A 14,651-nucleotide genomic window follows, 5' to 3' on the forward strand; every position below is an offset into this window, starting at 1 on the left:
AATGAACCCTCTATTTCCAAATATCCTGCTCCCAGTCACAGACAGGCTCTCTCTCTGTTCCTTCCAGGTCCTCCTACAGTACTACCAACACCATGCCCAACGGAGGTTGTGGATGCTGCGGCGGGAGTAACTACTCCGTGTGCTGCTACAGCAGCCCCAAGTGCTGCAAGACGCCCATGTGCTGCTCTCCCATGCAGTGCTGCTGCCCCACCACCTGCTGCATGCCCATGCAGAGCTGCTGCTACACCATCAGGAACAACGGCGGCTGCTGCGGCGGCAACGGTGGCGGCTGCTGCGGCAACTGAACCCTCCTGGCGAAGGGCGGGCAGGGCTGTGCTGCCTACAGCTTCCCTCCTGGCTCGCTCAGTGTTGGACCCATATGGATACGGAAACGGATACGGATACCACCCTCAACCCTCTTCCTCCTTTGCTTAGAGACTGTAGATCTCCTCTCCCTTTAAGCACCAAATGCTTGTGATGTGCTTGGGATTTTCTCCCCGCTGCTCAGTGTGGTTTCCCTCTGCAAGCACTTAGTGCTGCTGTTAGTTTTCCTCTTGGTGTGTGGGACGCTTAATATGGTTGATGCATCATCCTCCCTTTTCTTTCTGTAATCCCCAATTAGTCATGAAAGACAATAAAAGGTACAAGTTTTGACTCTGCAAACGTGGCATTATGTTTATTTATTTACGTTTGTCTTTTAAACTGGTCTGGGACTTCTTTAGCAGTTGCTCAGCTTCTGAAGACATTGAACTTTTCAGCTCTTTGTCATGCTGCTGATGACAGGACCCAGAACATGCAGTAAACTTCTTGGGTCAGGTTTTCATCCTGAAATGAAAACACTCAGTATGTTATCAAAGCTGCAGGAGCATCTTCTTGGCCATGCAGTTTCATGCTACCTTTCCCCTTGCTTATGACTTTGAAGATACAAAAGTATCTTCTGCAATCAAAGCATCTGTATGATCCCAAAGTTAAAGGTCTCTCCTGTTCATGGAGATCTTTCCAGAAAACTTGCTGAGCTGCAAAACAGGCTTCTTCAAAGGCTTGATTAGCTTGTCAACACAATTAAGTAGACCAGCCGGCATGGTCTGCCTGGTGCAGGGAGGGAGAGCATCGTTGAAATGTGTAGACATATAATTCTAGCCTGAAGGATTCAGAAATGCTATCTAATTTAGTCCAAAAACATCTGAAAAAACATTAAGAGAAGAGATTCAGAGATTAAATATTTGCCCTTTGTGATCTGTAAATCCCCCAGGAAGGGAAGTGACTCCAAATCATCTCTCCTAACATGAAGAAATACAAACCCAGCATAAATCAGGGGCTGCAGCAAGGAGTTATAAATCTAAACCCCTTGTTGTCCCTGTAAAACAGATACCAAGGTGTCTTCTGAACTTACATCCAGGTCCCATGGCTTCCTGCACGGCAATTACTCTTCTTCCTGTAGCGAGGGAATAAATTATCTCAGCAGCAGTGAAGTCGTCAGGTCCAAGCACGCGCCCTGGAGTCACACCCCTGAATTCTGCACATGCTTTTCCCAGTGATTCAAGCCCCAATGCCACTGGACAAACCTCTGAGCATCTCTCAGAGAGGCTCTATGGTGGGGTGAACCATGGAAATACCTTTGGCACTGACAGCCCCCGGGGGCTGCCGTGAGAGATGCTTTGCTGGTGCTTAAAAAATGCCTTGGCCGTCCTCAGAAATGCAAAGTGGAGGAGCTGTGCAGAGAAATGAGTCAAGGTGAATGTCAGAAAGGTGGATGTGGTGCTTGGCAAAGCCTGGAATTGTTGGTTCATGAGGTCAGCGCTCGCCCGCTGCATCCTCGTTCCAGACCTGCAGCACATAGAATGGCCTTTGGCGTTGTACCCAAGGGGCTCCTCACTTGGAAGGGAAAGAATTTGTTTAAATTGGGGAATACACATCCCCTCCTCACTCCTAGACAGTCCACAGTTTCCCCTGGTGTCCATAGGGATCCTGTCCTCAGAGCTCACGTCTTCCAGTCATCACAACTACACACAGGGCAGCAACATGTGCTGTCCGTGATGGTTCTGATGTCACCCTTGCTGCCCTCACCCCTTCTCCACCCATGCTCTGGAAGGTGATGAGCATCATCTCCAGGTATCACAGCCCTGCCTGAGCAAACAAGGTCCAACCTTCAGCCTCATCTCTAAAGCCATTGGAAAAACCCATCTTTCCTCACTGGGGATGTGAAGTTTCTACTGACAAAGCAAAAGCCAAAGCTCTTTCAGATGGAAGATTATGAAGGGAAACAAATAATAATCTCTATTAACTGATAATATTTTCATTAGCAAAAGATGGGGGTTTTTTTGGGCAGAAATTTCAGTTTTTAAAGAACCTTGCTCTTCACACCTTGGTAGATGCCTTCTGTGACTTCAGTGCTGGGGGGACTCCCTGAAGAAAAGTCACTGTATCCAGAAAAAGTTGTCAATTAGAACCTGCTGTTGGGCTTTAATGAACAGAAGCATTAAAATATTAAGTTTCAAGTCATGTTTTTCCTGAATCTTGTTAATCCAGAGATCGGAATTTTTCCTCCCTAATAAACAAAAACCCACTTTACAGAATAAAATCAACAGTTTCACAAAGTTAGCATAATAAAAAGAGGGGGTTTTTTTCCCCAATTCTAATTATATTCAAGTAGAAATGAAAAGGGAGTGTGGCCCCTGTCCCATCACAGGGAGCTGCTGGACTCAGACCACGGTGTCATGGCACAAAGAATGGGGCAGGGGCATCAAGAGCTGGTAAAATCATCTCATCTCTGCTGAGCATCAGGCTGGATTTCCAGCTGTGGGTGAAACACCTGGAGAACAGCATCAGGAAAAGCATCCCATCTCCATGGAGCAAGGACAGGATTCCTGGTTTGGTATTGGTCAGGGTGGTGTGAAGCTGAGAGTTGGAAAGTCAATCACTTCTTATTTAAAGCAGAAATTCACTGTTTTTCGAATTTTTCCTTTAAAAAAAATTAAATTACTCTTGATTTTGGCAGGAAGCTTGTTTTTTGGGGACAGATTTTTCTCTGTTTTCTTCCCACCCCATGAAAAACCATTGCCATTTGCACACCCCAACACCCTGTTTTAAGCCATGAGCTGCTGGGTGCCTGGACGTGGGACTGGACACCAAGACTCCTGGATCTTCTTGTGGTTTTCCCACTGCCACGAGACACCTTTTGGGCACATCACTCAGCATCACGGTATTCCAGGTATCCTTATCCCAGGATCCCATCTGACTAACATTAGGTAACAGCGTATTTGAACACAACCGATGGGAGAACTAATTAGATAATGGCCACTATGCATATGCAAAGAGCTAAGCTGACATTACTTCAAGGGAGATGCTAATTGCAGCTGATTAATCCTATGGCAAGTGCCAGAAAAAATACACATAGAGAAGGGACACTCACTGCTCAGCTATTAATTCCCATGGCATGCCTCATTTCCAAGAGAGCTTGGCTGCATATAAAAGCTTTTGGCCCCAGCGCCGTCCTCAGGACGTGGACTCCCTGCTCAGTGTGTCACCAGTCGTGGGGTGAGTTGGATTCTCTTGGATCTCTCAGATTCCTCACTTAGAAACAGCAAAAAAAGCCAAAAAAGTCAGTGGGGTGGTTTGTTGGGGTTGGTTTTCCCCCGCCCTCCCCAAGTCTGTCCCTGAGGGCTTGGCTGTCTCTGCTGCAGGATGCAGTGCCACAAAGGTGACAGCGACCAGGACTTGTGCCAGGACGGCTCGGTCTGTGGGGAGAAGGGCTGGACGTGGCACGGATCCACAGGCTGCTGCCATGAACACCCCGTGGGTACCATAGACCTACCCCCTTGCCACGACCCCGGCAGCATCAGCCGCGACATCGAAGGGTCCTGCCAAAGCCAACCACAAGGCTGCCAGCCCACCGAGCCGTGCCCACCCCGGATCTGCTGCCCACCCCAGCAAAGCTGCGACTGCCACAAGCCCCGGCGACGGGTGGAGGTGAACCACGTGCAGCCCCTCTGCCGCCCACCCGTGAAAATCCACCGGCGGCCGCTGCAGCAGTACCGTCCCCCCCTGTGCTGCGAGGAGCCCGGTGGCTGCGGCAAACCCCGGCGGCGGGTGGACCAGTGCCCCGTGGAGGATGCTTGTCCCCCCGTGGTGCTGCATCCCCGGCCACTCCGGCATTGTTGCCCCTGCGTCCCCTGCTGCCGCCCACCCGTCCAGCACTGCTGCCCAGTTCCTCTGCCCCCGACGTCGCATCCCGGCCAGCACCAGCAAAAGCAGGTCCATCTCCTGCCACCCTGCCTGCAGAAGAAATGAGCGTGGGGATGGGGAGGTGCTGAGATGCTTCCCTGGCACATGCCCGTGCGCTGCTCAGCGTGGGGGATGCTTCGGTCCCCCACAAAGCCACCGGCATTCCCACTTGGCTTCCGGCACGACGCTCGTCGCTGCTCTTTGCACAGCGGATTCAGGGATCCGCAGACCCCTGCTTGACCCCAGCACTGACACTTTAACTTCCCAGAGTCTTCCCCCTTCCCAAGCTTTAACCATCCAAACCCCACGTTGCTCTTCCTCAGCGGTTTCTGCTGCCTTCTGAGAAGGTGAGCAGCCTGGGGATGGAGAAGCCGAACAGAAAGATCCTGAGCAAGGATGGGAAAACCACCTCCTTGGATTCAGCTCCTCCCATGGGATGGTGATTTCAAGCTTGTTCAAAACAGGACTGTATTGTAAGAAAAAGTACTCACTGTGACTGCAGGGTCATCAAGGACTCTTGCAATTTTCTTCTCTCCTTGTGTATTCAAGAATAAAGCTGAAAATATTTAGTTGACACTTGGATCCTTTCTTTTAACCACAAAAACATCACCGATGAGTAAAACAAAACCCATTAAAATCCTCAGAAGGAAACTTCTACTTTTAAAAACCAAAATTAGGGTTCCCAGGTGAGGGTTTCAGGTCTGGCTGCAGTGGCTTCACCAGGCTGACCCCATCTGCCTGCTGGAAAACCCTCTCCCCTGTGGTTACTGCGGGACTGATGGACGGACAGACTTCACCATGGCCCATCAGCAAGTGATCGAGGCACAAACAGCTCACGCTACGACATATGCCATCGCCTTCATTAGCAGCACGGGGAGGCCATCCATCATAGGAAGGGTAATCATGATAATTAGTGCGTGCCCCGGCACGTGAGGCGTGTCTGTGCGTGCCAGGGATGCCTTTTCACTCGGCACAGGCTCTTCCCTTGCAGCTCCCCATCGCCAGCTCCGGCAGGCACGCTGGCAGCCTGCCGCTTCTCTCTTGCTTTGCCAGAAAAGCCTTTCACTAGCTGCATTTCAAATCTCCATTGTTGCTCCCCTGCATGGCCTGAGCGCAGCCCCAGCGTGTCCTCGGTGCCACGACAGCCATCGAGGGAGAACAGAAAGGAAAAAGGAACCCAGACCTGTTTTCTTAGCACAGGAAACCACAGCAATTTGGTTTTCTCCTGCTGGGGTGGTTTAGGGCTGGCTGGAGGCCAGATGCCAACCAAAAATGCTCTGTCACTCCCTTTTTCAGGTGGACAGGGGAGAAAATAGATATTGAGAGGCTCAGGAATGGAGATAAGGGCAGGGAGAGATCATTCCAGAATCAGTGTCACGGGCAGAACAGACCCAAGGTGGAATAAAGGAGAGAAACTCTCCGATTGATGGCCCTGCCCTGCCCCCCCAGTGACACCAGAGTCGGGTGATGAGAAGTGGGACCGGATCTCAAAGCACCTTCCCCCACCCCTCCCTCCTTAGCAGATTCAAATTTATCCATGATTTTGCTCCCTTCTCCCCCCATTGTGGCACAGAGAGGGGCAGGGACTGGGGGAGTGGGGGTTTGGGTCAGTTCCTCATGAGATGTTCTCCCCCTTAGCTGGGGGGGGGGGGGTCATTCCTCACCCCCTTCCCCTGCTGCACTGTGAGGTCATGAACTTCTCCAACCTGACTCCTTTCCCAGGGGGCTTCAGCTCTTCCCCAGCTGCCCCAGTGTGGGTCACTGCTCTGGGTACAGGCAGAAATCACAATGTCTCTCAGGCCCAGACCGTTCCAGCCTGGTCCCCCCGTGGAGTCACAAGCCCCCCCAGCAAACCTGCCCTGGCGTGGACCTCCCTCTGTCTCCACAGGCAGCACGTCCTGCCAGGAGCTTGTTCCAGTGCAGGTCACAGTGTCAATATGTCTCCACTCACTTTGGTGTCAGCCCTCTCCAGGGGCTGCAGGTGGGGTCTCTGCTCCCCTTCCATGGGCTGCGGGGGGACTCCCACTCCACCATGGGTTTCTCCAGGGGCATCTTCCTCTCCAGCACCTGCATCTCTTCCTCAACCTTCCTTCTTCACTGACCTTGGTGTCTGCACAGTTTCTTACATCTCACCCCCCTCTCTGGTGGCAAAAAGCATCTGCTTGTTTGTTTTTTCCTCTTAAATATGATTCCCAGAGGCGCTGTGACCCATGACACATGTCTAATCTTAACCAAATGATAAATACACTTGCATGTGATTTATAACTTCAGAAATCCCTTCTTTTATTAGCTGGTTTCTTCCCAGACTCTCCTCTCTGCAGCCAGTTCCCAGGCACTGTCCAGGCAGAGTGCCCAAAGTTGTGACTCAGAGCCTGCAGACAAGCTCAGCCCTCGTACCCACACTTCCCAGTCAGCTTCACTCTGTCTTTTCTCCCAATCTGCTTTTCCCAGTTGGCCCATCAGGACCATTTCCCCAGCCTGCCCATCTCCCATCCTCCACAAATTTCAGCCTCTCACTCCAGTGTGGCGTCACCTGTAGATTTGCCATGTCCACTCCATTACCCCAGGGCTTTAATGAGGATGTGAAACAGCACCAGCACCAGCTTTTCCCCCACCACGTAGCAGAACCATCAGGTCCATACCTCCACTGGTTTAACTGTCAGGCTGCCACAGGATGCTGTGCCAAAAGCCTTGCAAAAGGTGAGGTAGCACCATCCATGGCAGCCTGTCATCCATGGAGCCATCACTGAATCCCATCAGCATGATTTGCCTTTGGTGACTCTGAGCTGGCTCTTCCCAACCACCTGTTAGTGCTTCAAGCACCTGGAAATGCCCCTGATGGGTAGCAGAAGGGGGAGGCTGGGGACATTAACACTGTGCCCATCACAGCTCTTGACTCACAGGTCACCCGTCAGCCTCCACTCAGTGTCTTGGTCCTCTGGAGATGGTGAATAAGAACATTATTACCCACCTCACATAGCTGATGTGTGGCTTAAACGTGAGTCCTCTATGTGCACCACTCCATAACTGCATTATAATTACGAGATGCTTATCAGGAATCATGAGTCAAGCAGAACATGCCGAGTGCTGGGAACAGCATCCAAATGGAGGAGATGTTTTGCCAATAAATAATTTAATCCTCGTTCCTGCAGCGTGTTTCATTTATGAGGGGAAGACTTGGAACCCTATAAAAGGCCTCCATCCCCTCACCTCTCACAATCTGCTCCCCTGGTCAAGCGCCTGCCTTCCCTGGTGAATTAGGTAAGAGAAATCCTGGAGCAGCCAGGTTCAATTGTGGGTGGGTGTCTGAATTCAGGGGGGGGTGCTTCAGTCCTTCAGAACATGCTCCACATCCACGGGCTAGAGGAGGATGGGCTAAGCCAAGAAAGAAGTCACTGAGGGACTTGGGTATGGGATTTACAGCAATGCCACCACGTGCTGTGGTGCCTTAGGGCTGTTGCTGACCTTTTAGGGGGAAAAATATATAATCAAGGGTAAGGCCAGGGAGAGGATTTGGACATAATCTGACCAATATTGGGCAAGTGAAAGAGTTTCCTGCAGATCCAGGCTTTCAGGGCGAGCAAGGCTGATCTGTACACATCTCACTAAAGCAGATTAAAGTAGAGAGGAGGGAAATGTAAACCTATCTGACCCTATCTGGGGGTTGGAGCTCTGTGACCCTCGAGGTGCCTTCCAACCCATGCCATTCTATGATTCTATGATTCTATGATTCTATGACCCGTGTGTTCTCCAGGTTTTCCCCTAGAACCCAAGCATGATCTACTCCTCTGGAAGAGAATCCTACTTCAACTTGAACTCAACCTGGTATGACCCCGCAGGGTCCTGGCTGGACACCCGGCGCACGCCCTTCCGCTACGGCTACACCACCTGCTCCTCAGGCTGTGATGGTGAAGGGGTTGAAGGCATGAGAGGGCACAACTACCGCCACTACGGCTACAGGCAGCCGGTCTGCTCCGAGAGGTGCCACGGCTACGCTGCGGCGAACTCGTGCCACGGAGGAGGGGACTCGAGCTGTGTCAGGAGACCCACCTACAGCTACGGGTCCTCAGGGGGATGCCAGGGCTACGGGAGGTCGGTCTGCTCCGAGAGATGCCACGGGTCCTCAGGCTCATGCCACGGAGGTGGTTCAAGCTGTGTCAGGAGACCCACCTACAGCTACGGGTCGTCTGGAGGATGCCAGGGCTACGGGAGGTCGGTCTGCTCCGAGGCATGCCAAGGATCTGGGTACCAGGGGGGGAAGCCGTGCTACAGCAAACCAGTCCAGCATGTCCCACAGTGCTGCCCAGTGCAGACCTGTCCCGTTCCGGTGCAGCAAGGCTGTGTGCCCACACCCAAGTGCATCCCAAGCCAGCAGCAGAAGCAGGTCTGCAAAGTGCCAGCCCGGAAGATAAAGTAGAGGACGTGAGGAGCAGGGATGGAGAGGGAAACATCCCACTCATGTCACACTGCCCTGATGGTTGGCGTGTCCTGTGTTGCTCATGGATCTCCAGTCTTCCTGTCGTTTCTCTTGTAACGTGCTCTGAAGGTGTAACCCCCTGTCTCTGTGAAATACCAACTGCCACTGGCCTCCCTATTTCACAGTGGGCATGGAGGCAATAAAAAAACCCCCATGGTTCATAACCCCTGTGCTTCAGTGTGTTCCACTTCATCCCTTTGAGTTGCTTCTGCCCCTTCTTGTGGCCAAAGCTGGGCTTTGCAGCATCCCTGTTCACCCTCCCGTTGAGGTTCCTGGTTGACTCAGCCTGGTGTCTTTTTATTCCTGTTCCAGGCAACTTCCTTGTTGAGAAGGAACTAACAGTTTTCATCACGGGCTCTTTATGCAACCCAGCAATTAATTACTAATATATGATGGCAAAAAACCCCACACATGTGTCAACAGAGAGGTAAAAATGAGAGGGTCTGCCTGGCACAGCATTTCACTTGCTGATGAGGCAGTGGTGCAGTCTGACTTGCACCAGAAGCCTCCAAAAAAAGCTTTTGGGGGGGGTGAAAAAAAGCCAGGAAAAGAATTCAGGGATGGGATTGGCATGGCTGGTGCAGAATAAGAGGGACTACTGAAGCTGGTGGAAGAGAAATGCTCTGGTCCATGGTCTGTTAGACCTTCAGAGATCCCAAGGATGGCAGATCCTGTCTCTCCCCAGCTTCTGTAGGACCTGTGTGTTGTCAGCAACCGGTGCTCAGTGATGCTCAGTGCCACTCTGATGGCTGAGATATGTTGGGGAGAAAAAAAGGGAGGTGTGAGACGTCTCAGAGCTGAAGACTTTGATCCAAGGAGAAATGGGGATCTTCTTCCCAGGAATACATGTCAAATAGAAATTAGAACCAAGTTTGTAGACTTCAGGGGAGGCACTTGTCTGGACCTGCTCCCTCCAAGGCACCAAACTCCTTGGGAGATACCCTGGCAGGGTTAGAAGGGGAATCACCTGGGAGGATCGTTGCATCAAGGCAGGGATCTGGAGGCAGTGACTCACAGCATCACATCCCTGGTGGCACTTCACCCAGCCCAGATGAGAACCTCCATCGTGTGACACAGGGAAGCTCATCCCAAAGACCAGGAGCTTCTTAGGAGACATGTGGGGCTTAAAGACCAGCCTTTGGGTCAGTACTGTCCCAGTACAGACTGGGGGTGAGCTGACATGTGGAAGAACTTTTCCCCAGTGAGGGTGAGGGAGCCCTGGGACAGGCTGCCCAGGGGGTGTGGAGTCTCCTTCTCTGGAGAGATTCCAGCCCCGTCTGGACACCAACCTGTGTGCCCTGTCCCAGGGACCCTGCTCTGGCAGGGGGTTGGACCCCATGGGCTCTGGAGGTCCCTTCCAACCCCTGTGACTCTGTGATTCTGCAACCTCAAGCACAGGCCCAGGCCTCTGACACTCATCAGCACCATCCCCACCAGGCCGTGCTCCGGAGGATGCCTCTGTCGCCGAGAGAACGGATAAACATGTTTGTCACCATCCACGTGATGTGGGGTGTAATTAGTGAATCGTGAATAATAGTTTCACAAGAATTTCCACTCTCCTGACGCTGGTGAAATATCCCTGGACACATTCTGATTTCCTCATCTATCGATCCCTGCACGTGATTCAGCTCCATCAGATGCCAGTGAGCCTCCTCGACTCTCGATTTTGTATTTAATTTGATCTGTGCTATTGTTAATATCACAGTGGCCTCTAGAGTCCTGGGTGAGATCAGGCCTGGTGTGATCTGTAGGCAGAAAGACACTTTTCTCCCCAAAACAGGGCATTCAGTCAAGGGAGACACGGATCCCAGTGCCCTCCCCAAGGTGCACGTGAGGATGAAGACGCAGGGAGAGGAAGGAGCTCAGAGTCCCCCCACACTTTGCTCCCTATTTTTTTCTGCAATTAAAGTGTATTAAACACCATCAATAGCAGATATCTGGAACAAGCATCGTGGGGATGGGACACTGTTGGAGACCTTGTGTCCTTTCAAGCCTCCTGGAATCATAGAATCATAGACCAGTCTGGGTTGGAAGGTTCCCCAAGGATCACAGAGTTCCAGCCCCAAGAAGAAGCAGCCTCCAAGCCTGCTTGGATGCTCTCTGTCTCCTACGGGGTCTTAAATTCCTTCTCTTTGGGTTAAAAGTCTCTCTTTGAGCAAGAAAAGGACTGGTTGCAAACATCACAGCACTCCTTTTAGTGCTCCTTTGCTGTTTTACTTGGAAAGAGGTCTCTCCTGAACACCACTGCCTGGCCACGTCCCATTGCTTGCGCTCATCCACCCCCAGACATCCCAACCAGACAACCCCAGCAAGAATTTGCTTCAAAGCCTCACATCACCATCTCCCACCCAAAGCCAGCCCCAGCCCTTGGTGACAGCCCGAGAGCCCGAGGCGCCGCGGTGCCTTTTGCAACCCACCAGGGCCGAGCCCCGCTGCCCCGGCGGAGGCGGGCGGCCAACGCTGCCGGGCTCGGTGGAGGACGCTCACCCTACTTGTTTTCAGGGCACCCCCCACATAGACCAGCCCCGGGGCTCTGTGCTCGCCTTCTGCCGCCCCATCACGTGCTCATACCTGCATCCTTAATTCCCTTCGTCTCCTTCGCCCACTCACAACCTAGATTTTTTCCCCAAGCTTCCCAAATGCACTCATTTTCCCTACACACCACCGTGGCCTTATTTGTTCTCTTTCAACCCCCCCTTTAAGGTTTTAGATCCTTTTTCCACCCAGCCCACCCCGTTATCCCACCTTTCCATCCATTAACACACTTCCATCCCCAACTGGGCCTCTCTGCTGCTTGCATTAAGCACAGGCAGCAGGTAAACCCTTTGGGTGAAGGCAGAAGGACCATCTAGAAACCTCCCCATCCCTGTGCAGGAATCACACCAGGGGTGGGGGGGCAATTAACATTTTTAGGGAGTAACGAGAGGAATGGTGATCCCACAGGCGGGATATCGATCCTCTCGCAACCCCGTGAGTCAAGGCAGCCCCATCTAAGCTCTCCAATTAGCGAAGCGCTGGGGGTGGTGAGCAATCAAGTCCCTCCAGTGGGACCTCCTCTTGTTTCCGGAGGGAAGACACCGGGTGCTCTATAAAAGACCTCTCCCCCTGTTTGTCCTCGTTGTCTCAGCTCCACGTCGCCTCTCCGATTCCTGCTGACCAGGGTAAGTCCAGCTCAATCCAGCTTCTAATGGTCAACCAGCTTTGTCCTGATCCTGGGGTCTGGACCTCTTGTCTTCCATATCTCATCTCTTTGATCGTCTCCGCTCACAGTTACTCAGTCCTTCTGCCTAGGTTGTCTTCTCCATCCATCCATAAACCATAGAAAGCAGGTAGGGAAACGTAAAGCTTACTGGTTCTGATGGCTGAGGATGGGATCGCTCAGCTCCAGCTCTGGACTCTGGTCGCTTCTTCTCACTAAGTGTTCTGATTTCCTCCTCTATAAAGGGAGGCTGAAGAGCTGGGGTTGTTCAGCCTGGAGAAGAGAAGGCTGTGGGGGGACCTCACTGCAGCCCCCCAGTCCCTGAAGGGAGCAGAGGAACAGGAGGGGAATCAGCTTGTTAAAGGGTGGATAATGGCAGGACAAGGGGAATGGGGTGAAGCTGGAGGAGGGAAGGGGGAGAGGAAAGATTGGGGGGAAGTTCTGTGCAGAGAGAGTGGTGAGGGGCTGGAACAGGCTGCCCAGAGAGGGGGTGGGTGCCCCATCCCTGGGGGTGTCCAAGGCCAGGTTGGATGGGGCCCTGGGCAACCTTGTGTAGCTCCAGGCCTGGAGGTTGGTGTCCCTGCCTGTGGCAGGGGGTTGGAGCTCTGGGACCCTTGGGGTCCCTCCCAACCCAGCCCAGGCTGGGATTCTGTGATTCTATGATTTCTATCATATGCTAAACATAGAAGAGAAAGGAAAGACTCACTCAAAGGTGTCCTCCACACAGGTTGGCAGGCACATGTTGCTAATTTTTCACTTCTTCAATTAAAATGACTTACAATTAGAATTTATTCTTGATAGATCATCCCACCTGACCAGACACCCAGACATCACAGTGTCTCTGGCTTTTGCACCCACCCTAAGACAACAGTCTTTCCAGCAGGTCTGCAAAGATGTGCTCCCGCCAGGACAAAGACCAGTGCCACCAGCAAGAGCGCTCCTCCTGCCACAGTGGTGGATCTGGATGCCATGGGAGCAGCGGATCTGGATGCCACAGGAGCAGCAGTGGATCTGGATGCCATGGGAGCAGCGGATCTGGATGCCATGGCAGCAGTGGTGGATCTGGATGCCACAGGAGCAGTGGTGGATCTGGATGCCACAGGAGCAGCAGTGGATCTGGATGCCATGGGAGCAGAGGATCTGGATGCCATGGCAGCAGAGGATCTGGATGCCATGGAAGCAGTGGTGGATCCTGCCATGGCAGCAGTGGTGGATCCTGCCATGGAAACCCACAGGATTGCCAGCAGCAAATTTATCAAGTGTCTTCAAAGATGAAGTGATCAGGACGTGATCTGCGTGTTACACACAGGCATGTCCTTGATCTTGTGCTGAGTTCAGAAAGCTTTGCAGGTGTCCTAGCAGTGTTCCAAGAAAACTCCTCCTTTTCCTTTCCCTGGTGAGTCCTGTACCCCTGAGGAGCTTTTCTGCAGGTGCTGAAATAAACGGTGCATGTTCCCATCGGCACAGTGCTCTCTGTCTGTGACTGTGACTGTGCAGGAGCCGTTGCAGCCTGGAGATCGTGAGAGGTTTGTGGTCGTGGTTTGCCTCTCACCTGGTATTTCACACCTGAGTAGGAGACACCTTGTGTGTGTTTAATGCCCTGAAGTGACCCAACCCAGACACCACGAGGGGGGCAGGCACTGCCACCCTCTCCCCTACAGCCTCCCAAAGAAAACTGAGGCAATAAGGCTTTTTAAACGCTGGCCTTTCAGGAGGTCATCTCAAGCAGTTCTCACACAGAGCTGGAGACCCAAAACCCCTCACCAAGCCCCACAGACTCCATTGCACAAGCCCTCAGGGCCAGCTCTGGCCACAAACACGGGGCAGATAAAGTCCTAGACACAAAGGCACCTTGAACAGGGTAGAAACTCATTTTCTTTTGGCCATCCATCCCCAAGGCACCCTCCTGGGGTGGCACCACCCCAAAGCTTGCATCAAACACCCCAGCAAGCCTTTCTAGAAACCCTCAGCCCCAGCACTTCAAGAGCCCAGGGTTGATCCAGCGGCGTTGCGAGGGACGAGCGGTTACGCAACCAGCTGATGAATTCCTTCTCAGCTTGTAATTAAAAGGAGTTGTGCAAGTTATTGGTTGGGCATTGCCGTTCCTGAAACGGACCTTGCCCTGATAGGATTGTTCTCCAGTGTGTCACGAGGGTCAGAAATGTCTGGCATTGCTGAAATGGGCAGCAGGGAGCAGAGAACCCCCAGAGCAGGATGCCTGCTTTCGGTGTAGGAGGGATGTGGGAAGGCTGTTTGGGTGAGTCTGGCCTTTGCTTTAAGCCCCCTCCACGAAATCCCATCGTCAAGACATCATTAAGAAGGAAATCCACCAAATCCAGAGGTGCCCAGAGCTGCTGGCTGGCTGCTGTGGGTCGTTAAAGAACTGGGAACAATTAAACCACAAGGGAATTCATACAGTGTGGTCCTGAGGGTCAGAAATTGTCCTGAGACTTTTCTTTCCATGGGGAATATTCACCCTATTCCTTCTGGTGCCAGAACAAAGCACAATTAACCAGCAGTGCTCAAGCCTGGGTACAGTTTGCCCCCCACACTGTTCTAGTTCAGGGCAGCAATTAAGCAAGACAAAAGAAGCATTTAGGTTGCACACCCAATTCATTAACCCTGCCCCATCCACCCACCTTTCCCAAAAATCCTCCAGTAACAGGGAATGTGCCAGATGTTTTCTGGGGCTGTGGGAACTGCTCAGGCCTCGGGTTCCAAGCCAGAGCTCTTGTTTTGCTTTCCAGTTGC

At 52.4% G+C, this 14,651-nt stretch overlaps 3 protein-coding genes across 3 annotated transcripts; all 3 read left to right on the forward strand.

Annotated features, from left to right (window-relative positions):
- Positions 1–3,684: 3,684 nt before the first annotated feature.
- Positions 3,685–4,290, forward strand: LOC311202115 (uncharacterized protein; the record flags this gene model as incomplete). The annotated part of the gene is made up of 1 exon (XM_084276660.1): positions 3,685–4,290. One exon carries the CDS (start codon positions 3,685–3,687, stop codon positions 4,288–4,290), a length of 606 nt encoding a protein of 201 aa, XP_084132786.1.
- A 3,709-nt stretch (positions 4,291–7,999) lies between these two features.
- LOC311202298 (uncharacterized protein) lies at positions 8,000–8,641 on the forward strand (the record flags this gene model as incomplete). The annotated part of the gene is made up of 1 exon (XM_084276854.1): positions 8,000–8,641. One exon carries the CDS (start codon positions 8,000–8,002, stop codon positions 8,639–8,641), a length of 642 nt encoding a protein of 213 aa, XP_084132980.1.
- A 4,152-nt stretch (positions 8,642–12,793) lies between these two features.
- On the forward strand, positions 12,794–13,180 carry LOC311202315 (uncharacterized protein; the record flags this gene model as incomplete). The annotated part of the gene is made up of 1 exon (XM_084276883.1): positions 12,794–13,180. One exon carries the CDS (start codon positions 12,794–12,796, stop codon positions 13,178–13,180), a length of 387 nt encoding a protein of 128 aa, XP_084133009.1.
- Positions 13,181–14,651: the final 1,471 nt, after the last annotated feature.

This window comes from Gallinula chloropus, assembly GCF_964237585.1.
Source record: "Gallinula chloropus genome assembly, chromosome: 29".
Classification (NCBI taxonomy): domain Eukaryota; kingdom Metazoa; phylum Chordata; class Aves; order Gruiformes; family Rallidae; genus Gallinula; species Gallinula chloropus.